Raw genomic sequence first — 25,668 nt, forward strand, 5'->3', positions numbered from 1 at the left:
GTTTAACCACAAACAGCACACACCAGACTACATTCACTAAAACAGGGATTTTAGAGAACAGGACACAGGAGTTTGTGCGACATTGTTTTTTTTGTCGTTTTGTGACTTTGGAGTTTTAAAGGGTTTGTTCAGATCTGTTCAAGTCCTTTTAAACCCCGAAGTCACATGACAACACTAAAACAAACTAACAGATTGAGGCAGCGACAGATTTGCGACTCTGGTTTTCTATGAGGTAAAATTACTGTTTTTCTCAATGGAGTCTGGTGGCTTTGAAGAGAGCTGAACAGAAAGGGTCTTCCAGGTCTCTCTCTGTAGGGATCCTTTCCATAATGCTGTCAGACTCTTAATAGCACTGAGACAATCTAATGGACCAATTCCAACTCTTTTTGTACCTACCAGTCATTTAGATACTAGAATATGTAGAAATAGGATACATTTACTGTTGGTTTGAGTATTTTATGGTGTTTATGTAAAATATCAGCTTCTGTTACATGTCGTGAGATGTTTACTGTCAGGTTTTGGTGTCTGGAGATTGGAGTACTTTTTACCTTTTTGTGTTCAGCAGTCACACAGATCAGCTTCTGCATCCCAGTACGGGACGTGATTTATGGCTAGATACCGATATTTATGTTCCCAAGCACTTTTGTGGGGTGGTGGTGAAAGGCATTCTGGGAAATGTAGGAAATCAGAGTTTACTGCAAGTACCTTTTGGAAGGCCTCATATGTCACAAACAGGTTGGATTTCTCCTTTAAGCTCTTTTTAAACATTAGTGCGCCGTAGTGTTTTCTTTTTTCCGTTAATTATTTTGCCTTTTTGTGACATTTGCCATGAAACGCAGTGTCTTGAGTCAGACTCATGTTTTTTTTTTTTTTAGCATTCTTCCAGTTCAGAAAGGATTGTGCAGCTTTCTCTTTTTACCGGGTTTGTGAAAAAGAGCCTGATAACGTTTTATTATTTTTAATACTAGTGTTGACTCTGTTGGATCACCAATTGTAAGAGTCAAGAATGATTTTTTTTTTTTGTTTTTTTGCTAACAAGTGTGTTTGCATTCTTGCAAATGAATTGTTTTATACTGTACAGCGAGGTGAGTTAAACCTATTTTTCTAATAAAGTTATTGACTTTGATTCGGGGTCGTGTATTTGATTGTACTGCCGGTTGTTTATTTTTTCAAGGTTTATGTTTCAATTAACTTGTACGGCATTTACTGGTTTTTGAAAATGCTTGAAATTGTAATCGCATTAATTTAATTAATTGCTATCTGATTGGATAGTTTTTTTTAGATGAAGAAATAAATTAAGTCTGAGAGAGCCTAATTGATTTCAGTATAAAGGTGCTGGGAAACCTTGAAAATACACCTTGAAATGCTTTTAAAATGCTTGAATTTGACTTTGGAAAAGTTTTAGGAAGCCAAACTTTTCACCCATCAGTTTTACTTTTGTGCTAAAATTAATAAAATAATCCTAAAATAAAGCCAAAATCACAAATGCCAATTAATTAATTTCTGTCAAGAGGTCATTAAAATAAAACAAGGAGTCAAGTAAATATAAATTAATATATTTTAACCTTACAATTGTTCTTCAGATGAAATGAATCAAAGTTAAATGTTGTTTTAATGGTAAACAGGTCGCTGGATGAATGTTTCAGTATTTTCTTCTTCTCTCGCTGTAAATTTGTAAAAACTCTTAAATCGCCAAACCGGAAATGGCGTTGTTTGGATTTCGGGTTGCCACGTCCGAGTAGTAAAATCCACATTTGGTGCGAGGGCGTGTCTGTGAAACACATGATATTCAAAAAATAGGTTACATTTTTTTTGTTTTATTTATTTATTTTTTTAATTACAAAAAAGTTGGTTACATTTTTTCTTTATTGGACAAAACAACATGCAGCATATAACTGGTACAAAGTGGCGATGTCTCCTTACTGTATGGGTGAATTATATCAAGATACACAAAGAATATAAATACATATTGATGAAAAGGATACGAATAAATAAAGTAATAATTACATTTAAATAGATTTAAGATGTTAGTCGTGTGAAATTCTTTGGCTGAGAGGCTCCCTAACAGAAAAGATATGTGTAATATAAAGGATGAAAAAATTAAAAATATATTTACACTGTTAAACATTGTTTAAATTACAAAAATAAGTAGCAATCAATTAAATTACAATTTTAAGATTAATAATCTAATAATGTACATTTAAATTACTAATGAAAATGACAGAACACACAGTTCACCTAGTGTTTTTATGAGGGTGAACTTTTTAAATTTTTATTTGCACTGAAAATGTTTTGAGATGCTGAAAAAGAGAAAAATAAAAATCTGTTGAACTCAAATTTTTGAGCTTTCATCCGTTTTATTTAGTATAAAGACGGAAACAACTGTTTTAATATTTGCTGAATTTAAACATAATTTGTGATGATTTTGCATCTGAAAAAGACGTAATGAAAGTTAAGAATCTTTAATATAAAATAGAAATTTAAAATGAAAAATAAGTAAATTGTTTTGGAACAGTGACGTGAAATAAAAGAATGAAGAGCAATATTTAAAAACGAACATTTTAATGGGAAAATTTAAATTTAACTTGTAATTACAGGAAATTAAGATATTGAGGTTTAATTTTAAATAAAATCAAGTGAATCCAGTCATCTTATCTGTTTGAGGAGAGCAGATAGTTACACCAAACACACCTCTGGTTCATTAGTGAATTATATTATTTTATTTTTCACCTTTTAATCTCACTAAACTGTGTTTTGAAGAAGAGGGAAGGTTGCGGTTTATGTGTTTCTGCGGCGGATCTGGCAACCCAGCAGCAGGGATTAGCCCACAGTCCGCCTGTCACTCGGTCTGGACTTTAAAAACATTCAAAACATGAAGTAAAAACTTTCCAAACTGAAGAAAGGAACCTGAGTTCGGGGTCAGCTGAAGACTGCGCGCTTGGATAAAATGTCTTTCACCACATGAAGAGCTTTTTTAACAGTTTTATCGCTGTAAGTTTGGAAAAAACGAACGTTAAGTGTTAGCAAAGTTAGCTAACCTGCTAGCTTAGCTAACCTTATCTTCGACACAAACTCAACTCTGAGGCCGTTAACTTCACTCTTTTCCCGCTAAATCTGACCACAACAGCTCCGAATATCTGTAGTCAAAGTGTGAACGTGTCATTTGTCGTGTTCGTCCCTGCTGTCAACAGGTGCGCTGACGGGATGGCAGGTATTTGGGCGGGTGTGGAGAGCCTGAAGCGGCGGCTGAAGGTGGACGTGCTGCGGGAGGCCGGCCGGCAGTACCCGGTCTTCTGCTTCCTGCTGCTCTCCATGGCCTCCATGACGGTGCTGCTCAACAGGTAACCTCCGGAGGGGGGGGGGGACAGGTGTGTTCACGGAGCACCTGGAGGAGAGAGAGAGGGGGGGGGGGGGGGGGGGGTCATGTGATGTCTGACCTGCTACTGTGTCAGTCTGATTACACACACACACACACACACACACACACACACACACACACTAAACCTCATTGATTAACACTGAGACTGAAATATAGAAAGAAACTATTATTATTATTATTTTTATTATTATTACTGTGGAAAACTTTTTTTTACCAATGAGAGAGAGAAAAGATCCCATGAAGTCACTCTAATGAGAAACTTTCCCAGAATAATAATGACTTAATAATTACAAACCTTCTCAAAACAGTGATTTATCTCAGAATAATGCAGAAATATCTCAAAATAATGACAAACCTAATCAAATTATTCACTTAGTGTCTCCAAAGGATGATTTAATGTCTCTAAATAATGAGAAACTTTATCAAAATATCGAGTTATTATCTCAAAATAATGACTCAGTAGCTAAACATGATGTGGATCGTTCTCAAAACAGTGACTTATTATCTCAGAATAACGCAGAAGTATCTCAAAATAATGAGAAACTATCAAACTATTGAATTATTACCTCTAAATAATAGAACATTTTTAAAAATATTGGCTTATTATCTCAAAATATTGACTATAATATGAATAAATGCAAAGTGAAAACAGTTTCTTTGTCATAAATGAACAGTAAGTAGAAAACATTTGGGTTTTTTGGACAAGACGTAACCTGGAGATCTCAGAAGTTGTGATAAACTTTGGTCACCAAACTTCTGCAACACGCTCCAAAATATGCAGCTTCCTCTGATTATTATTAACTTATATTTATGTCTCTGAATGTGGTAATCTGAATACTAATATAATATATACATAATATATGATAATGATATATGACATGGAGCAATAGAAATCCTTCATACATTCAGTATTATGGCCCATATTGGCAGACGGTTATTACAATCAGATACACAAGAGAGAAACACATAATATATAGTTATTATTATTTATATTTCTCTGTCACACAAACGCAGACCAGCAGCTCCTGTGAGCTAAAATCCCTGTTTTAGTGAATGTAGTCTGGTGTTTGTTCTCTCTGATGAAATAAGGCCGTTATCTGCGGTAGGAGCAGCAGCGTAGGAGTGAAACTAACCTCCAAACCACAAAGAACAATGTGTAAGCCTTTATTCTGCTTCACAGATTAACAGTGATGAGTCAGATAAGAAGAGAGAGACTTTTCTCTCTCATCCTGGTAACAAACCAACCGACCAAGACCATCCAACCATCCTTCTTGTTCACAGCCGTCATACCGCTCCCTTCAAAGACACCAGACTCCATTCACAAAAACAGTCATTTTACACAGGAGTCGCTGGTCGACTGCTGCCTCAATCTGTTAGTTTGTTTGTGTTTTTGTGTGACTTTGGTGTTTTTAAGGGTTAGTTCAGATCCAACTCAGTATTTGTATAACACTAAAACTAACCAGTCAAGGCAGCAGCAGAGCAGCAGCTCCTGTGTTCCTGTTCTCTAAAATCCCTGTTTTAGTGAATGTAGTCTGGTGTGTGTGCTGTTTGTGGTTAAACCAAAAGGATCTTCCAGGTCTCTCTCTGTAGGGATCCTTTCCATGATGCTGTCACACACTTAGAATAACACTCTGAGCCTGTCAGTCTGACGCAGAATATGGAAAACTAAGGTCCAGGTTTAAAAATACTGAAGATCCCCGGATTAAACACTGATTAATATTCCTTTTTCACTGTGTATTTGAACAGTGTTTTTCACCTCCGTGAGTTTTAATGCTGTGTAATAATCTCCCTCCAGGTACATCCACATCCTCATGGTCTTCTGGTCGTTCCTGGCAGGCGTCATCACCTTCTACTGCTCCCTCGGACCAGAGACCCTTCTCCCAAATATCTTCTTCACCATTAAGCCGAGGAGCAAAGTAAGTGTGGAGCCGTCGTGTTTGTGATGTTTATCAATATGTGAGTCACAGCATCAGGAATCTTTGTTCTTCTTGCTCCAGCAGCAGCAGCAGCAGGAGCAGGAGTTGTTTCCTCTGGGCCACAGCTGCGCCGTGTGCGGGAAGGTCAAGTGCAAACGTCACCGGTATGTTCACCGGCTGTCCGAGCAGATAAACACTGAATGTGCACAGACAGGAAGCACAGATGTTGTCCTTCAAGTCAAGTGTTTATCAGTGTATATTATATGTTAGATTTGCTCCTGGCACAGTTAAAATCTACTTTGATTTGGGTGATAATGTGCTTTTATGATTTACCACCTAGTTTATGTCAGTATGTCTCAGTAAATGTTACAGACCCACCTCACCTCAAAGACAAGTTTTTAAATCTGGCGCTGCGTGTGAGCTCTGTGTGGTTTTTTTTAAATGTGGTGAGCTGAGATGATGTGCTGTCCTTCGCAGGCCGACGCTGCTCCTCGAAAACTATCAGCCATGGTTGGACCTGAAGGTTCATTCAAAAGTGGACGCTTCGATAGCTGAGGTACCTCAGTGGATGGATGAGTGGTCTAAAATGAGTTATCAATTATCCTAAAGGAATGTTTAATTTTACATAGTTTGGGTTTGGAATGACTCATTGGTCCAATAGATCGCCTCAGTCGGCTGTAATGTAATCTTTTGAAATCAAACTAGGTCCAATTAAGAGCTTTTTTGCTACCAACAGGCTCAGGTTGTTGTTCTAAGTGTCTTACAGCAAAGTAACTAACTGATCTAAGCAGCAGCAGAGCAGCAGCTCCTGTGTCCTGTTCTCTAAAATCCCTGTTTTAGTGAATGTAGTCTGGTGTGTGTGCTGTTTGTGGTTAAACCAAAAGGATCTTCCAGGTCTCTCTCTGTAGGGATCCTTTCCATGATGCTGTCACACACTTAGAATAACACTCTGAGCCTGTCAGTGGATCAAACAAGCCCTTTTAGTGGACCTACTGTGATCAGGTGCAGTTGTCCCAAAGGATCACGTTGCAGCCATTGCAGCCCGTTTGGTGGCTGCTGGCTGAGGTGATCTACTGGACCAGTTCCAACACTTTGAACCTATCCTGTAAAAAGTGGGGATCAGAGTAACTGAGAAACATGTGCTTCTCTCTCTGTTCATCATTTGACGTTTACTTCCAAAGTTACATTTTGATTTTGGTGATTTGTGTCTGTAAAGTTTCTGACCTGAACTGTCGCTGTGCCCGACCTGCAGGTGTTTGAGTTGGTTCTGGAGAACTTTGTGTACCCCTGGTACAGGTAAGGAGGAAACCCAAAGTAATGTTTTACTGCCACACATGGAGAAGCTGCTGTAAACTCCCTCCTCTCTGGTTTTCAGGGACATCACAGATGACGAGGCGTGTGTGGATGAACTGAGGATGACCTTTCGCTTCTTCGCTTCAGTGCTCATCCGCCGGGCTCAGAAGGTGACGCTCTAACACTCATCACTACACTGGATCTGCTTTATTATTGTGTCTTTTACTCCTGAAAGGAAACCTGTTTGTTGTTGTTTGTGTGGCAGGTCGATGTTCCTGCTGTGTTTGCCGGCAAAGTCATGAAAGCTACAATGAAGCATATTGAAATTATCGCTAAAGCTCGACAAAAAGGTACGTATCATTACAGATTTAACCGCAAAATCACTGACTTTGCTTTTAGCTGTTTGGTAACGCGGTCAGTAACGTCCACTGACGTTATTGTGTGTGTGTGTGCAGTGAAGGATGTGGAGGGTTTACAGCAGGCAGCTCTGGATGAGTACGGTGCCGACCTCCACAGCGCTCTGCGCAGCAGAAGAGACGAGCTGCTCTACCTGAGGAAGCTGACGGAGATGCTGTTTCCCTACGTCATGCCGCCCAAAGCAACAGACTGCAGGTAGGCAGCCTCAAACCTGCCTGCAGAGACTGGAGGGGTGACATCCAGGACTGGGTTCAGGAATACCAGGGACTTTGAGGGGGGACTTTGGTATTTTTAAAGCTTGGACCTGTTTTTCACATATTTTTTGTGTTTGAAATGTCAGGTACTAAAAGTGTCGGAATTGGTCCAGTGGATTTGATCCACTGACAGGCTCAGAGTGTTATTCTAAGTGTGTGACAGCATCATGGAAAGGATCCCTACAGAGAGAGACCTGGAAGATCCTTTTGGTTTAACCACAAACAGCACACACACCAGACTACATTCACTAAAACAGGGATTTTAGAGAACAGAACACAGGAGCTGCTGCTCTGCTGCTGCCTCCATCAGTTAGTTAGTTTGTGTTATACAAATACTGTGCTGGATCTGAATTAACCCTTTAAAACACCAAAGTCAAACAAGAACATAAATTAACTAGCCGATGCAAGCGGCGGTACACCAGCTACTCCTGTGTTCTGCAAAGTAAAATTGCAGTTTTTGCCAATGGGGTCTGGTGGAGCTGCTGGTCTACTGCTGATACTACTGATCAAGGTAGTAGACCAGCAACTCCTTTGTTCTGTGAGGTAAAATTACTGTTTTTATGAATGAAGTCTGGTGTGTGTGTGCAGGGAGCGATATAACGGGATCTATATAAAGGGATCTTACAGGTTTATCTCAGCAGGGATCCTTTGCAGGATTACACTGCAGCCTGTCTGATGTCTGAGGCGATCTACTGGATCAGTTACAAAACTATTTGTATCTACCTCATTTCAAACCCCCAAAATATGTACAAAACCAAAGCTACCTGATTTTCTTTGGCCGTTTGCACCTAAAGGCCTGACTGGCTGTGAACTTGATGTTCAAACTAAACGATCACGTATCAAAGGTTGTACCTGGTGGTTGTGTGTTCAGGTCTCTGGCTCTGCTGCTGCGGGAGGTGATGGCCGGATCTGTTATGCTACCAACCATGGACTTCATGGCTGACCCTGTGAGTAGGACAGGATGAGCGCTTGTGTCTCGGCGTGAAGACGCTTCAGTAAAGAATGAGAGGAGAGGTCGTACAGAGCATCATTTATTTGGCTTCACCAACTGGAGCCATTGAAGAAAGACCTTTACTTCATCTGACTGTAACAGCGGTGATGTTATAATTTGATTAATAACCACAGAGAGCTCCAAATTATGTCCAAATATTCTCCTGCTTTCGTTGTTTTGTGGCCAGGGTTGGTTCAGTGTTTTAAAGGGCCAGTTCAGCTCCAAACTCTAAAACACAAACTAACTAACTGATGGTAGACCAACAGCTCCTCAGCTAAAGTGACTGGAATTAGCGAGAAAGTAGTATTACAGTGGATAATTGGCCAAAACTGAAGCAAACTGAAGTGGATTAAGAGCTGCAAACATTGTACCAGTAACAGAAATGCTCCATTAATGCTCCCATCAGGGAACAACTTCATCTGGGCCGTAATTTAGGGGATTATTCTCTAAAATAACATATATATTGAATTTTATTGGCATTATTTATTATGTTGAGAGACTTAATTCATCTTCATCTAGTTTAAGTTGTTTAATAAAAACTTTGTTTATACAGCACATTTCTGAACAGCGTTACAAAGTGCTGTACAAACCAGACAAGAGCGTTAAAAACATAAAAACAGTGCGATCAATAAAGATGAGATGGATGAGAACGGCCAAAATAAAAACATATCAAGCATTACCTAAAGCTTTCACAGCATTCATGGATTGATTGACGGATAATGATTTTATATCCGTATCAATACTTTCACTGTTTAGTCTGATGTGTTATTGACACTTAAGCCTCAATACATTTAGATCCATCAAAGCCAAACCTGTTAATCCCAAAACTTTGTGTGTTTGTGTTTGTGTTTCCAGGATACTGTGAACCTCATGGTGCTGATATTTGTTGATGACACTCCAGTAAGTGAAAATAATTTCCATTATCTCGCATCTGAATCAGGTTCATTAAGGTTCCAGGTGGGGAAAAATAACGTGAATCATTTTTGTTGTAATAAAAATCTGCTGCTACACAACTTGCATACCTTTTTAATGTATTTCTGAATTCAGCTAACTGGATTTAAACCTGATTGCAGTCCAGTTTTTCCGAATAATTCCTTATTTTGAATCTTTTCTGTGTTTCCAGCCAGAACCAGCGACAGAGCCTCCGTCTGCCCTGGTTCCATTTTTACAGAAATACGCAGACGTCAGCAACAAGAAGCAGTCGGTGGGTGTCATTAATCCTGATAGAATCAAAACTGATCACTTCTTCTTGATTCTTGAACTGAGTACTAGAATCAGAATTAGCGCCTTGTAGGTTTTCTCACGTTCTGCAGAAGTCAAGAATCACAAATGTACGACTAACGTGTCCTCTTTAAAACAAAAAAGAGCCGATAACCCAGAGATGGTTCCCTCTGCTCGTGTGCAGGTGCTGAAGTTGGAGCTGAAGGAGATCAGGGAGCAGCAGGACCTCCTCTTTCGTTTTATGAACTTCCTGAAGCAGGAAGGAGCCGTGCACGTGCTGCAGTTCTGCCTCACCGTGGGTGAGAACAACCACCGAATAGACATTTAGTCGTTCACTTAACTTTATTTCAGACACATGGATCCAGATCTGTGTAAACTACAAAGTAACTACGGCCACTAAAAGTGCTTGTTTTAGCTCGGGAAGTGGACGCTGCCTCCTGGTCTGAAACACAAGGAGCCTTAAACCTGCATTCTGTCCACTGGCCAGCAGGCGGCGACTCCACTCCACTTGGATGGAAGTCAATGAGAAAACGAGCCGACTTCTCTCCTGGTTTATCAGCTCAGTGAACAGTTTCTGCTCTCAGTCTCTAGTTTACAGTCTTCTTCAGCACAGAAGGATGTTCATGTAGTCAGTGATGGTCCATTTAGAGCAGACATGTCCTTGACAATTATATCCGGCCCACGAGATAATTTCAAATGACTATTAAGAACGGCCCGTCGGTAAACAGCACTCCCACCTCTAATACTACAAATCCCACAATGCACTGAACAGCTGCCGCGCTAGTCAGGACCCGTGCAGCAGCCCCTCCTCCCGCAGGTATAATGACACACCGATGAGAGGATCAATGCATCGATCAGCGCTGTTATAGCAACACTTCAGGTAGCCCCCCCCAAAATAAATGGCTAAAGGAAAAGTGGACTTTGAAAACAAAATCGGAGGTGAACCTGTGTGTCTTGTTAGTGGAGCTGATGAGGTCATAATTAAAGAATCTAAATATAAGACGACACTATGAGACAAAACATGAGGACAGTACAAGAAATAAAAAGATTATTTAAATTTCTATTTATTTTATTGAGGAAAAGTTGTTGAAGTTTGGCTGTTTAAATTCATATTTCTGGATAAAATATATATTATATTATATACTATAATAAAAGAGTCACTATTAGAGTCCGTTTGGCCGGCGACTTAGACCGTGTTTTAAATTTTGTCCCTTTCTTTGATTGAGTTTGACCCGCCTGATTTAGAGGAAGATAGACCAGGAAGAGGGGCTCACTAACCAAACAATCTCTCCTTGCTTCCTCCAGAGGAGTTCAACGATAAGATCCTGAGTCCGGAGCTGAGCGACTCTGAGCTGCAGCGTCTCCACGGCGAGGTGCAGCACCTCTACGAGACCTACTGCCTGGACGAAAGCATCGACAAGATCAGCTTCGACAAGTTCATCGTGGAGGAGATCAGGAACAGTAAGAGGATCTGTCCTGTCGTCACCTCTGATCTGACAGCGTCGCTCCAGTCTTTCATTGTCCACTTCAGGCAATAGGTTACTCTTTAAAGGTGCATTCCACCTGTTTAACACTTTAGATCAGCTTATTTACGCAGAGAGTTCGAGCCGTGCCGTAGTGACTTCATAAGAGTTAAATCAGACAATTTTTCAATTTATAAATGAAAGATGTAGGCATTTATGACGAGACACAGATGAGTTGCATTATGGGAATTGTAGGATAAATCCTTGTAGCTTGTTCTTTGGCTGCTAGCTGAGGTGACCTACCAGTCGTTTAGACGCCTGAATATGTAGAAATAGGCCCCTAGTTTAAAAACACCTGAGTTAGCTGTTGACTATCTTGTTTTTTCTGGCCTCTGCTGGTTTACCTTGCTGCAGTGATGTACAGGTGTGCTCCAGCACCCTGTGACATCACGTCGGCTGTGTTCAGAGGTGACACGGATGCTTTCACCGCTTCTCAGCCTGGCGTTGAGTTACTCTTTAAACACTTTATCCTGTAGTGCTGTTTGTATGCAAACGTGTGTCGTGTCTTTCCTGTTTGTCTCCAGCGTAAAAACCCCTCTGACTCTCTAAGTGAGAGCGCTTTAATCCCACGCTGTCTCCCTCCCTCCCTCTCAGTTGCTAAAGGTCCGTACACCGGTGTGGTGAAGCTGCAGACGATGCGCTGCCTGTTTGAGGCGTACGAACACGTCCTGTCTCTGCTAGAGAGGGTCTTCACTCCGATGTTCTGTCACAGCGATGAAGTAAGACCTCAAACCCTCGACATAGTAAAATGTAGACTTTGCCAAATAACAAAATAGTTTCTTTAAACGTCCCACCAGCATGTTAAGAAGTTAGAATTGGCTCCTCCTCAATCAGCTGTAACATTAAAAGCTGCGTGAATGTTTGAGCTCCTTCTCCAGTGTATTATCTACAGTAGATGGTGGTCAGCGCGCCCCCAGTCTGGAGAAGCAGGCAGGAGTCCCAGCACAGACGCTAAGTAACATGCTGCTGTGGACGGGCAGGAAAACTGATTTTAGCCTCCGTAAAAGAATCAATATCAGTTTAAGTGTTTGTTTTTCCTCAGTGTGTGACAGCATTATGGAAAGGATCCCTACAGAGAGAGACCTGGAAGATCCTCTGCACACACACACCAGACTCCATTCACAAAAACAGGGATTTTAGCTCACAGGAACACAGGAGTTACTTCTCGACCGCTGCCTTTTCCAGTCAGTTTATTTGTGATATTGTGTGACTTTGGCGTTTTAAAGGATTCGTTTGGATCCAAACTAACATGTCAGTTAATCGATGGAGGCAGCGGTAACTCAGCAAACGTCTGATTTCTGTGAGGTAAAATCACTGTTTTTGCAAATGGAGTGCGGTGAGTTTGAAAACAGCTGTCTGACAGCAATGTAAAGCGGCAGAAATATTCTAAATATAGCAAACACTTAAACTGATATTGATTTTATTAGGTGGGCCTTTTTTTTTCCTCCCGTCCACGGCAGTATATCACTTAGCATCTGTGCAGGGACTCATGAGCGCTAACCACAGTCTACTGACTATAGAGAAGTACCTCAAATACACTGAAGACAATCTGAACTATCCCTTTAGTGAAGGATGTGAATATACTTCCTCCACCACAGGTCTGCACTGTGACTGAAAAAACACTTTGTAATTTGTAAATGACTGCGTCTCCTGTTTGTGTTCAGTACTTCAGATACTTGCTGAGGGGAGCAGAGTCTCCAGCAAGGAACTCAAGAATCAACAGGTCAGTAGGCTTTAATTTACCTTCACGTGGCAGTAAAAGCACAAAGAAAGAGGAAAACACTGACAAAGTGCTGATGAATTTAGAATAAAAGCACATTTTTCTAATCTAATCTTGCTGTAAAGACAGCTGCATCGATCCGGTCTCTCTCTCACACGCCAGCCTGAGCCATGAGTTACTCTTCTGTCCACACTGTGATCATTAGTTGCTTGTCATCTTGTTCCAGAAATAGCTTCAGTTTGGAGGAAAACAGGTAAGTGGGTCTTCGGCATGTTAACCCGGCCTCACAGAGTCTGCTGGATGCATGCACACACAGTCTGGCTCACTTCGCTGTGATTAAAGAGAGCGTCGTCCTTTAACGAAGCTTAACATCACGGCCCTCTGCTGGGCTTTGTGTTAGTTTACATGTTATGCTGATGCTTAACCTCACGTTTGAGAAGATAGATCTGTCTAATGTCTGGGGGCGGTAATAGATCAATAAATAAAGCTTGTATTTGGCAAGGACTCGTGGTTATTTTAGTTAGAGAATGAGCCGATGTGGACACAGGCCATGAAATCAGACCTGGAAGATCCTTTTTGTTTAACCACAAACAGTTGTTCCACCTCTCTCTTCAAACACACCAGACTCCATTGACAAAAACTGTCATTTTACCTTGCTGAAGATGGGAATTGCTGGTCTGCTGCTGCCTCAATCAGTTAGTCTATTTGTGTTATTGTGCGTTAGACAGATATTGTGTTAATTCAAACTCACTCTGTAAAACACCAAAAGTCACACAGTAACACAAACAAAGTAACCGATCTAGACGGCAGTAGACCAACATCTCCCATTTAAAATCCCTGTTTTAGTGAATGGAGTCTGGTGTGTGTGCTGTTTGTGGTTAAACCAAAAGGATCTTCCAGGTCTCTCTCTGTAGGGATCCTTTCCATGATGCTGTCACACACTTAGAATAACACTCTGAGCCTGTCAGTGGATCAAACAAGCTCTTTTAGTGGACCTACAAACAGCCTACAAGTCATTTAGACCCCAAATATGGTCAGAAAATACAGAAAGTTATCAATTTATTTCCTCAGTTTATAATGAAGTTTTGGAGGTGAATTTATCAGGTTGTGAAGTTGTCTTGAAATCATTGATCCTCCACCGTCTCAGTCTGACTTATCACCCTTTTTAAAACAGTAGAAGCTCCTTCAGTGCATGCAGGGACAGCCGGTTTGACTTTGTCAGATCAATCAGGCGCCTAATCGCTGTCAGGAGGTTCTTTTTCCCCCCTTTTCAAACTCAAACCGCCTGGTTGAACAGTAGAAACGAGCCCTCAGTGACTTCCTGCTGCTGCTGCGGCCGTCACAGTCGTCCTTTTTCTACTGCATGTCTGCTCTGCTGCATGACTGATGCTCTGTGCAGAGAAAACTCTCCTCAGTTGTCACAGCACTTAGTTAAAGGCTCTGCCAATGTGTCTTGTGGCAAACAACAGTGGAGCACGATCATGGTGGAAAGACAAAAATAAGTGAAGGGGAGGTAGAAGAACTGTTTAAAGGGATTGTGTTGCATTAAAGCAGGTCGGCTCGTTCAAAGGCATCAGCGTCTTTCTCTGTTTCACCTCTTAGAAACATGTCCAAACGAGGGGAGTCGTTTGGGATCAGCAGAATTGGCAGCAAAATCAAAGGTGTGTTCAAGAGCACGACCATGGAGGGAGCCATACTGCCCCCCAGCGCCATGAACAACATCGACGACGATCTGGTCAGTGTGGGTTCGTTTTTCCACATTAGATCTGAGGATTCAGACTAGCTCACAGTTTTACCACTTGTTTTCTGCACATTCTTACTTTTTAAACATCAGCAGGAGAATATTAGCGTCTGCAGAAGACAGTTAGAAGAAAGTCTGTCAGCCTGTCTCTCAAATCATCTAACATTGATTCCATTTGCTCGTCTGTCATCCTGCTCATCATCCAGGCCTGCAGAAATATGCAGGTTATATATGTTTTTGTAGTCAGTAGTCTGACTGTGACTGGTCTTCTCCGGCAGGTGGAGGAGGCGACCGTCGTGATGGAGGACGACTCTCCCGCCGAGCCGGCCGGCACGCCAGGCGCCCTGAGGAACCTGTCGGCCTGGAGCATCATCATCCCTTACATCGACATCTACGACGACGAGGTGAAGAGGGAGAGGATCCCCGTCTTCTGCATCGACGTGGAGCGCAACGACAGGAAGGAAGGTGAGAGAACACAAACGCCTCTGACTCATCTGGTCACATGAGCTTCGTATTTTAAAATACTCCTAACTCATGCTGCTCTCAGAAACGTAAAGGGTAACCACCATCAAACCTGGGCCCTACTTGTACTAAATGACTGGTAGGAACTAAAAGTGTTGGATCCTTTTGGCTGCTGTATTGCTCTCTTCAAACACCAGACTCCATTCAGAAAAACAGTAATTTTACAGTCATTTTACATTGCAAAACACAGGAGTTGCTTTTCTACCGCTGCCTCATTTGGTTAGTTTGTTTGTGTTATTGTGTGACTTTGGTATTTTAAAGGTTAAGATCGGATCCACAAAATAACACAAACACACTAACTGATGGAGGCAGCAGCAGACCAGCAGCTCCTGTGTTTTGTTCTCTAAAATCCCTGTTTTAGTGAATGTAGTCTGGTGTGTGTGCTGTTTGTGGTTAAACCAAAAGGATCTTCCAGGTCTCTCTCTGTAGGGATCCTTTCCATGATGCTGTCACACACTTAGAATAACACTGACAGACATTAAGGACTGCACCTGATCACAGTAGGTCCACTAAAAGTGCTTGTTTGATCCACTGACAGGCTCAGACATGTGATTTGCTCTTCCTGCAGTTGGTCATGAATCTGAAAGGTGGTCGGTCTACAGAAGATATCTGGAGTTCTACGTCCTTGAATCCAAACTGACTGAGTTCCACGGTAACGCTGGCCTTTAACTCTAATCTCCATATATTCTAATGACAGTACCAGCTAATCTGATCTGTTGTTTCCTTCTATGTTCTCTGTTATGAGCGTTATTTTGTTTTTCCAGGCACGTTTGCAGACGCACAGCTTCCATCCAAAAGAATCATCGGACCAAAGAATTACGAGTTCCTCGCATCGAAAAGGGAAGAATTCGAGGAGTATTTACAGGTGCTCCACCTTTGATAGTAGCAGGAATAACTAATTCTTCGCTGATGTCTGTGTCTTTGGTGCTGAGGAGTGAGATTTTAAGTGTTACAGAAACTTTACGTTGAATTACACGGATTTCTGTGTTGTTTTGAGGACAGAAAAACAAAGCAGTGCTATCAAATGAGTAAAAAAACACATTTTTGAAGGTTTATAAATGTAGTGAAGGTTTTCAGCATGAATAAGAAGTGCGTCATGATGAGTGGAAACAGTTTTATGTTTGCACTTGGACTTGCTAGAATTCAAATATAAAAGTAAATGTATTTATTTGTGTGTGTGTGTGTGTGTGTGTGTGTGTGTGCAGAGACTCCTGCTGCACCCAGAGCTCAGCAACAGTCAGCTGCTGGCAGACTTCCTGTCTCCTTACAGCATGGAGTCTCAGTTCCTGGATCGGATGCTGCCCGACGTCAACCTGGGTACGAACACATCACACAGATCCTGATGAAATGTCTCACTACACTGTCGTCCTGTCGGAAATTCCCTCCAGAGAGAGACTTGGTTTAACCACAAACAGTCGCTCTCTGCACACACACCAGACTCCATTCACAAAACCACTAATTTTAGCTCACAGAACACAGGAGCTGCTGGTCTGCTGCTGCCTGCATCAGTTAGTTTGTTTGTGTTATTGTGTGTAATTCAAATATTATGTTGAATCAGAACTAAGTCACAAAATAACACAAATGAACTAACTGAGCAGCAGAGCAGCAGCTCCTGTGTTCCTGTGGGGTAAAATCCCTGTTTTAGTGAATGTAGTCTGGTGTGTGTGCTGTTTGTGGTTAAACCAAAAGGATCTTCCAGGTCTCTCTCTGTAGGGATCCTTTCCATGATGCTGTCACACACTTAGAATAACACTCTGAGCCTGTCAGTGGATCAAACAAGCTCTTTTAGTGGACCTACTGTGATCAGGTGCAAGAATATCCAGTTTTAAATCCATGTCTTGTACACTACTAAATATTGGTCACGTATCATTACATCAACACTTCTTTATCACCCTTTTGTTTCTTATCTGAGTCTTTCTTTTGCAGGAAAAATCTTCAAGTCTGTGCCTGGGAAGCTGATAAAGGAGGTGAGCTAAAAAGATCATTAATCATTCTGAAACATTTCCCCTTATTTCCGTGTACAGTCTCTAATCTTTATGATAAGATAAGAAGCTTCACACTTAGAATCTTCTCATCTAACTAAAATAGTGAATAAACATATTGGTTAGTTAAACTCTATTCTACTTTCTTGGTGAAACGTTCCCAGTGTGGTTTTAGGTGATTAAGACATTTATCTGTATGAGCTAATCTCCATGGAGAAATGTGAATCACAGCGGCTGAACCCGAGCTTCCCCCAGCATGTGTGTTTATCTCGAAATTACACGGCTGTACAGAAAACCACCTCGTTTTTCCAGCACTGTGGGTGATGTTTAGTTCCAGTCCAGTCTGCAGGGCGGAGACTTCCTCTTTACCCATCAGTAAGCCCGGGCGTTGTTATGTAGCTGACCTCTGGAGGCCTCGTCTTGTTTTCTTTACCTTCCCACTGCTGAACAGTGAGAACGCAGCCCAGGATCCTCAAGGAAGAACGAGGCCGAGCGGGAATTGAAGCTGAATATCTCACAATTTAAATCTGTGAGCGAGAAAACGACAATTATCTCCTTGTTAGAAGTAAAACAAATGTTCTTGATTGGAGGGTGATGGATGTTCAGTGTGATTAAACCACCCGGAGTCAAACAAGACAGACGAAGAGCAAACAGGCGCTACGTTATGATGTGTTCAAGGTCTGCTCAGTAAAAATGAGTGCTGGGTGAAGATAAATCATCTTGTTATGATTACATGAGCAGAACTTAAACCTGAAGGTGTTTTTGTGTCGCTGGCGTCTGTCCACGTCTAGACACATTCACTCCAACGTGTAGGCTTGAAACTCTTTCCTAGTTTTTGTTTTATGTCGATAGACCAAGTAAAACAGGAGATATTTATTTTTTTATCACACCGTTACCTGCGCATGCGTCCGATACGGGATGCTGCATTTATTTCAGTATCTTTGTCATTTTTCTTCATATCAGAAAACGGTAAAAAAAAAAGCCAGAGTCTGCTGGTTCTCCTCTACAGACTGCCTTTACTAGCTTGTTTTCTAGGTTTAGACTGAGGGGTTTTTTGGAGGAGGAGGGAGAGACAGGCAGAGTTTTTGGATAGGGAACACTGGATGTCTAGCGAGCCTTGGAATTATTTTATGGACTCCAAGGTGATGTTGGGAGGGTTAGGGTTCATTAGCATGTTTGTGTTGTTTATTGCAAAAATTAATACAATTTTTTCAAATCGGATTTTATGTGTTTTGTGTGTTTTTTGGCCAAATGTGTTGATACAGTTTGTCAAAGTGAAAAGATAATAGCCAGGTCATGTAGGAAATGTTGTGCTGAACAAAAGGATACCAAACATGGGCATATTAAACATTGTTTTATGTGGTATATGAAGACAAAACCAAAAGTATTCAAACACAGGCTCAGGACTCTGAGGGTTAAACACTCGCTGGCTGGCGTCTTGTTTTCCAGAGAGGACAGAACCTGGAGCCTTTCATCCAGTCCTTCTTCAACTCCTGCGAGTCGCCCAAACCCAAACCCAGCCGGCCCGAGCTGACCATCCTCAGCCCCTCCGCCGAGAACAACAAGAAGGTAAGACCGTGTCCCCAAAAACTCCCCCAGACGTTATCTTAAAGGAGGATTTCCTGCCACTTTACAGGGATTTAAAAACTCCCGTCGTCATCAGGTTTAAGAAAAGAATTTCCTCTGCCCTCAGGGAGGAGGAGGCAGCTGCTCGTATGATAAACTCCATGGAGACAGTTTGATAAACGAGGGCCTTTAGCTTGTGTGTCGGCCAGGAAACGACCGTTTTTATCACCTAAAGACGTTAAAATCTGTGTTTGCGTCCTCATAATGACACCAGCTGGAGTTTGTGTGTGTATCACATGTAGATAAAATCACCGTTTAATAAGATGTATATTAATAAAATGTCACATAAAAGACACGTTTATCAAATATGGTTTAAATCCGACAAACTTTATTAGAAATTCTCATGGAAATGTGTCTAAAATGATGTAAAACACTCAGAATAATTCAGTCTGATGGATGAATGCAGCCTTAGAAGTCGAGGACCATCAGAGAGCTTCAGATGATTCTGAATCAGCTCAAAGCTCCTTAGAAGGAAAAAAAACTGTTTATTAAAGAGAATAAAAACTTGTTTCTCAGCTTGATGATCAACTCGTTCGGTTGCTTGATTCTCCTTCACTGCAGCTCTTCACCGACCTGTACAAGAACAACGCAGACTTGTCCGACAGCGCGGACAGGAAACACAACTACAACTGCTTCATGGAAGTGGTCACTGTGGACGGCATGTATGACTGCATGATGTACGTCGGTAAGTGATGCTCACCAAGATGAGGAGTGGAGGAGAGCAACGACTAATTAGACTCCGGTAGATTTTAGCCACTGACAGGCTCAGAGTGTTATTCTAAGTGTGTGACAGCATCATGGAAAGGATCCCTACAGAGAGAGACCTGGAAGATCCTTTTGGTTTAACCACAAACAGCACGCACACCAGACTACATTCACTAAAACAGGGATTTTAGAGAACAGGAACACAGGAGCTGCTGCTCTGCTGCTGCCTCCATCATTTGGTTTATTTGTGTTATTATATATAATGTTGGATCTGAACTAAAACCTTTCAAACACCAAAGTCAAACAATAACACAAATAAACCAAATGATGGAGGCAGCAGCTCCTGTGTCCTGTTCTCTAAAATCCCTGTTTTAGTGAATGTAGTCTGGTGTGTGTGCTGTTTGTGGTTAAACCAAAAGGATCTTCCAGGTCTCTCTCTGTAGGGATCCTTTCCATGATGCTGTCACACACTTAGAATAACACTCTGAGCCTGTCAGTGGATCAAACAAGCTCTTTTAGTGGACCTACTGTGATCAGGTGCAGTTGTTAAAGCGTCCTGTCCTGTGTTTTTCTCTGAGCAGGTCGGGTCGTGTTCCACATCTCGGACTGGCTGCACCACGTCCTGGCCGCAGGGAGGATCCTGTTGAAGAGCACGTTCGACGCCTACATGGACCAGTACATGCAGTCCAGACTGGAGCAGATCCTCCAGGAGCACCACATGGTCTCCCTCATCACTCAGCTCAGAGGTAGGAACGACTCTCTGGAAGCTGCGTGGGTCTAAAAAGGAACCTTAACCTTCGGCTGTTAGCGGCTGAGATCCATTAGCTCGGCGGCTGAGTTAGAATTTAATTTCTGGTTTATTTCCCGCAGACGCCGTTTTCTGTGAGAGCAGCGAGGAGCGAACGGCGGAGGACAAACAGATCAGAGCCAAGCAGACGTTTGAGGAGATGATGAAGTATTTACCAGGTCGGTTTTCATGCGTCCCATCAAAATATTCAGTTAGTGGAGCTTTAGCCAAGTTATTGACCCATTGGGGTGTGTTCAGGTTCACTAAGAGTGTAGGAGAACTGAACTCTGCAGTTTAAATGTGATATCTTTGCTTATTTTGACGTCAAATGCTTCACATCCCTAAAATCTGGCAAAATAAACCCCCCCCCCCGTAGACTCTCAATGGTATATCCAGCAGCACATCAGTATTATTCTCTAGTGGGGGGCACCAGGCCAGCAGGAAATACATCCAAGAAACACATTTAAAGCAGCAGAAGAAGAAATGCGGCCTGTTTGATCCTGTTAGAGACACATTTAAAGCAGCAGAAGAAGAAACGCGGCCTGTTTGATCCCGTTAGAGACACATTTAAAGCAGCAGAAGAAGAAATGCGGCCTGTTTGATCCCGTTAGAAACACATTTAAAGCAGCAGAAGAAGAAACGCGGCCTGTTTGATCCTGTTAGAGACACATTTAAAGCAGCATAAAAAGAAACGCGGCCTGTTTGATCCCGTTAGAGACACATTTAAAGCAGCAGAAGAAGAAACGCGGCCTGTTTGATCCTGTTAGAGACACATTTAAAGCAGCATAAAAAGAAACGCGGCCTGTTTGATCCCGTTAGAGACACATTTAAAGCAGCAGAAGAAGAAACGCGGCCTGTTTGATCCCGTTAGAAACACATTTAAAGCAGCAGAAGAAGAAACGCGGCCTGTTTGATCCCGTTAGAAACACATTTAAAGCAGCATAAAAAGAAACGCGGCCTGTTTGATCCCGTTAGAGACACATTTAAAGCAGCAGAAGAAGAAATGCGGCCTGTTTGATCCCGTTAGAAACACATTTAAAGCAGCAGAAGAAGAAATGCGGCCTGTTTGATCCCGTTAGAGACACATTTAAAGCAGCAGAAGAAGAAATGCGGCCTGTTTGATCCCGTTAGAGACACATTTAAAGCAGCAGAAGAAGAAACGCGGCCTGTTTGATCCCGTTAGAAACACATTTAAAGCAGCAGAAGAAGAAACGCGGCCTGTTTGATCCCGTTAGAAACACATTTAAAGCAGCAGAAGAAGAAACGCGGCCTGTTTGATCCTGTTAGAAGCTCCAACATCAGTTTAAGGACCAAACCAGCTAAATCTGAGCAGGAACTCTGAGCAGCAGGAGAAATAAAGCTCCTGGTGTGACATGAAGCCTCCTGGAGGAAAACCAGAGTAATAAAACCACAGCAGTAAATAAGAATATTAGTAAATTAAAAAACAACAATCTGACATTTCTTCATCATATTCTACCAAATAACCACACGAAGCATATCGGTCCGAAACATCTCTGATCACTCCAGCAGGTCGTCACAGTTTCATCTGCAGTAGAAACAAGTGGCTTTTCTTTGCTTAATGCCGTCACGGTCACACTCACTAACCAATTTTCATCCAGATACCTTTAAAGGGACCTTTTTTAAAAGTGGCCGTTTTTCTCCTGCATGACACGGTTGGTTTTTACAGACAGAACAACGTCAGTGGAAAGAAACTCTGAAGTTTAAATGGTCAGGTTTCTGTAAATAAGCTTCAGGTGCTCTGGATCACTCTGATGTCAGTGTGCATCTGAACACACCACATCATCTTAACACTAAGACTCCTGTGTATTTACAGACATGACTTTGGACATTAAGGTGAACTGCTTCAGCTTCAGTAAACTAACTGTGTGTGTGTGTGTGTGTGTTTCAGAGTTTGTGGGAAAGTGCATCGGCGAGGAGGCGAAATACGAAGGAGTCCGGCTCCTCTTTGACGGCTTCCAGCAGCCTCTCCTCAACAAGCAGGTAAACAGAACCAGCAGCAAATAAAACATCTGCAGTGAAGGTTAGTTTCCTTAGAACAAAGTTCTCAAATGTCTAAAGTTGTCTGAACACAGACAGACAAACACAAGATCAGGAATCACAAACTCTGGTGTGTTTAACCCTGAGTCCTGTTGTCTGAATGACTGGGAGGTAGTAAAAGTGTTGGAACTGGTCCAGTAGATAACCACAAACAGCCGTTATATCGCTCTACGCAAACACACCAGACTCCATTCACAAAAACAGGGATTTTACCCAGGAGTTGCTGGTCTGCTGCTGCTGCCGAGGTCGATCAGCTTGTTTGTGTTGTTGTGTGACTTTGGTGGTGAGTTCATGTCCAACATAATATTTGTGTAACACACAAACACACTAACGGAGGCAGCAGTAGAACAAGTCCTGTGTTGACTGAGGTAGAATTACCCTTTTTTTTTTCCACACAGGAAATGACTGTTCTCACTTTCTCTTCGCTCACTTCAAACTCACCGCACTCCATTTGCAAAAACAGTGATTTCACCTCACAGAAATCAGACGCTGCCTCCAGCGATGAACTGACATGTTAGTTTGGATCCAAACGAATCCTTTGAAACACAATAACACAAATAAAGTGACTGGAAAAGGCAGCGGTCGATGAGTAACTCCCTGAAGGTAAAATTACTGTTTTTGTGAATGGAGTGTGGTGTGTTTGAACACTAGTTGTCCCAAAGGATCACGTTGCAGCCATTGCAGCCCGTTTGGTGTCTGCTGGCTGAGGTGATCTACTGGACCAGTTCCAACACTTTTACTACCTACCAGGATTGTTGGCTGCATTTCAGACTGTTTGAAATAAATATTAGTACTAATTAATACTGCTGCTGCAGCTCTGCCACAAACTGTGAGGACGTATGTGCTCGAACAGCCTCCAGGTGTCCCCTCTGACTGAAGTCACTCTGTTTTGTCTCCTCACAGATGACGTACGTGCTGCTGGACGTCGCCATGCAGGAGCTGTTCCCTGAACTCACCAAGGTAAACAAGTGACAGCGGAGAATGTAAAGAAATAATACAGGAAGAGACGCAGCTCACGTGTTTGGGAGTGTGTGCTGTGACTTAAACAGTAAGAGGGGGGGGGCAGAGGGAATAGATTCATTAAAGGGAAACTCTGGTAGCTTTAACCCTGCTGTCTGAAGGACTGGTAGGTAGTAAAAGTGTTGGAACTGGTCCAGTAGATCACCTCAGCCAGCAGACACCAAACAGGCTGCAATGGCTGCAACGTGATCCTTTGGGACAACTGCACCTGATCACAGTAGGTCCACTAAAAGAGCTTGTTTGATCCACTGACAGGCTCAGAGTGTTATTCTAAGTGTGTGACAGCATCATGGAAAGGATCCCTACAGAGAGAGACCTGGAAGATCCTTTTGGTTTAACCACAAACAGCACACACACCAGACTACATTCACTAAAACAGGGATTTTAGAGAACAGGACACAGGAGCTGCTGCCTCCATCATTTGGTTTGTTTGTGTTATTGTTTGACTTTGGTGTTTTAAAGGTTTTAGTTCAGATCCAACGTTATTTGTGTAACAAACAATAACACAAACAAACCAAATGATGGAGGCAGCAGCTCCTGTGTTCTGTTCTCTAAAACCCCTGTTTTAGTGAATGTAGTCTGGTGTGTGTGCTGTTTGTGGTTAAACCAAAAGGATCTTCCAGGTCTCTCTCTGTAGGGATCCTTTCCATGATGCTGTCACACACTTAGAATCTCAGTCGTCCCAAAGGATTAGAGAGAGACTACAGAGCGTCTCCCTGCTGCCACACACACACACACACACACACACACACACACACATCAGACTGAACTGTGACTAAACGGCTGAATGTTTAAAGGTGTTTCATGCTGACGTTTCCTCAGCAGGGCCTGAAGGACGCGATTGTTGTGTGAACGAGACGACGACCCTCCCACATCCTGGAAGTGCAATACTCAACTATTTCCAAAACCTCTGGGACCATCTTTACATTCCAATGTATTAATAGTCAGTGCACTAATAATAAAAGAGATATTTATTGACGTCACTACAGACGAAGCTGCCGTCGTGTCTCTTGATGTAAAATATGAACTTCACTTTGATGTCGCGGGTCGTTTGGCAGCAGCAGATGTTGACCAGCTGTTTTCTGGTGTGAAAACAGACAGATGTGGTTACGGCGACCTCCTCGTGATGGTTTTATATACTTCACTGCTCTAGATTTAGTCAGTGGGCAGTTTGTATGAGATTAAAGGTGTTTTAATGTAATCAAACTAACATTTTAGGAACAAATGTAATTGTTCTTAGAGACGACAGCCTGGAGTTTCCTTTGGTTGTTCTTGTATTTTAAACTTAATGACATGTTAAGATCGAAGCTGGAGACATTTGGGCAACAAAAAGTGTTAAAGACATGAATATGTGGACGTTACAGATCTAAATGATCCTTTTCTCACAAAAACTCCTCCTCAGTCGTGATTCCAAACTTTTCCCAACGTTGCTCCACATTTACAGGAAACACGAGTCACTATGAGTGTTGGTACCTCTCAGTCCCCCCCCCCAGTTCTTCTTCTTCTTCTCTCATTCTGTGTGAACAGCAGTGTGTTAAAGGGGAACAAGGCCTCCTGTGTGTGACGGGTCCTTCCAGGAGACGCTCGCTGCCTACTGATGCTCCGGAGCTCCTTACTAGTCCGTTCAGACGCCACAAGCTGCCAAACGCCTGCAAACAAGCACAGAGACACTCAGAGACACAGAGCCCATTGTAGGACTGAGTCGGGGTCACGTTCAGGACTCAGCCTGGTTTCCATTTGTGGCTTTTTAATGTTTCATATTTATTAACTCCATGAAAAAAAGAATCCTGGTTTAGCTGCAGTTCACTTTAAAGGGTCAGTTCACCCAAATGACTGAAAACAAGAAAAGCTCACTTACCTCTCGTCGTATTTATCCTGCAAAAATATCATAATAGTCTTTGATCATCTGGCCTGTTTTCAGGATTTAGTAAATCTAGACTAGATTTTCAGTCCCCGACAGCGGCCATGTTGAATGCTGCTAATAGTTTAGCCTCCTGCTAACTGTAGCTAAAGGCTGCGGCTAATTCCAGTTCATGTCTATGTAGCTAATGCTAGCTAACGTTAGCGCCTGAATCACAGTTCATCATCTCAAAGGGCTTCATGGATGGATGGATCCATCTTTTTCTGTTTATGTCCGAGGTGTCAAAAACACAATGCAATCAATTTAATATTTTTTTTGGTGATGCTTAAACCATTGTACACTACCCGTTCATATCAAATTAAAAAAATAAATCATTCTACAATAACGTGTTTTGACGAGGTAGCAAAGGCCAAAGGTGGCGCTCAGGTACTGACAGGTTCTCCACGACCGACAGCAGGTGGAACCGATGCGTCATTGTTTGGCTGTGGGCCGTAAAAGTGTCTGAAGAACACAGAGTTTGAAGGAAGATGGACATTTCAGTGTTCATTTGTGGAGTTCGGTGGACACACAGCCTGATGTGCAAGGAAACAGTCGCAGTTTTAAAAGAATATAAACTCAAGCTGCATCACTGGACTACTGTTGCTGGAGAGTG

General features: G+C 42.1%; 1 protein-coding gene across 4 annotated transcripts; it reads left to right on the top strand.

Moving 5' to 3' along the window:
• The first annotated feature begins 2,831 nt into the window (after positions 1-2,831).
• Positions 2,832-24,143, top strand: LOC139217597 (sorting nexin-14-like). 4 transcript variants are annotated; one of them, XM_070848956.1, is made up of 29 exons: positions 2,832-2,991; positions 3,192-3,341; positions 5,175-5,295; positions 5,377-5,459; positions 5,773-5,851; positions 6,548-6,591; positions 6,671-6,758; positions 6,854-6,938; positions 7,044-7,200; positions 8,131-8,206; positions 9,106-9,150; positions 9,374-9,454; positions 9,656-9,770; positions 10,777-10,932; positions 11,589-11,713; positions 12,659-12,717; positions 14,317-14,449; positions 14,734-14,920; positions 15,546-15,629; positions 15,742-15,842; positions 16,183-16,294; positions 16,904-16,944; positions 18,409-18,528; positions 19,147-19,270; positions 19,872-20,036; positions 20,161-20,256; positions 21,987-22,078; positions 23,039-23,095; positions 23,978-24,143. In XM_070848956.1, the coding sequence occupies exons 2-29, from the start codon at positions 3,205-3,207 to the stop codon at positions 24,005-24,007; spliced, it is 2,793 nt and encodes a 930-aa protein (XP_070705057.1). In that variant the 5' UTR covers positions 2,832-2,991; positions 3,192-3,204; the 3' UTR covers positions 24,008-24,143. The 4 variants fall into 4 exon arrangements, with proteins under 4 accessions (XP_070705057.1, XP_070705059.1, XP_070705058.1 ...); XM_070848958.1 differs by having other exon boundaries at positions 23,981-24,143; XM_070848957.1 differs by having other exon boundaries at positions 5,380-5,459.
• The last annotated feature ends 1,525 nt before the right edge of the window (positions 24,144-25,668 follow it).

This window comes from Pempheris klunzingeri, chromosome 18 (assembly GCF_042242105.1).
Source record: "Pempheris klunzingeri isolate RE-2024b chromosome 18, fPemKlu1.hap1, whole genome shotgun sequence".
Classification (NCBI taxonomy): Eukaryota; Metazoa; Chordata; class Actinopteri; order Acropomatiformes; family Pempheridae; genus Pempheris; species Pempheris klunzingeri.

Coding starts and splice junctions, on each gene's coding strand:
- LOC139217597 (XM_070848956.1), top strand. CDS start 3,205: ATGGCAGGTATTTGGGCGGGTGTGGAGAGCCTGAAGCGGCGGCTGAAG. Junction 5,296..5,376: donor CCATTAAGCCGAGGAGCAAA/GTAAGTGTGGAG, acceptor TTCTTGCTCCAG/CAGCAGCAGCAGCAGGAGCA. Junction 15,630..15,741: donor CAAACTGACTGAGTTCCACG/GTAACGCTGGCC, acceptor TTGTTTTTCCAG/GCACGTTTGCAGACGCACAG.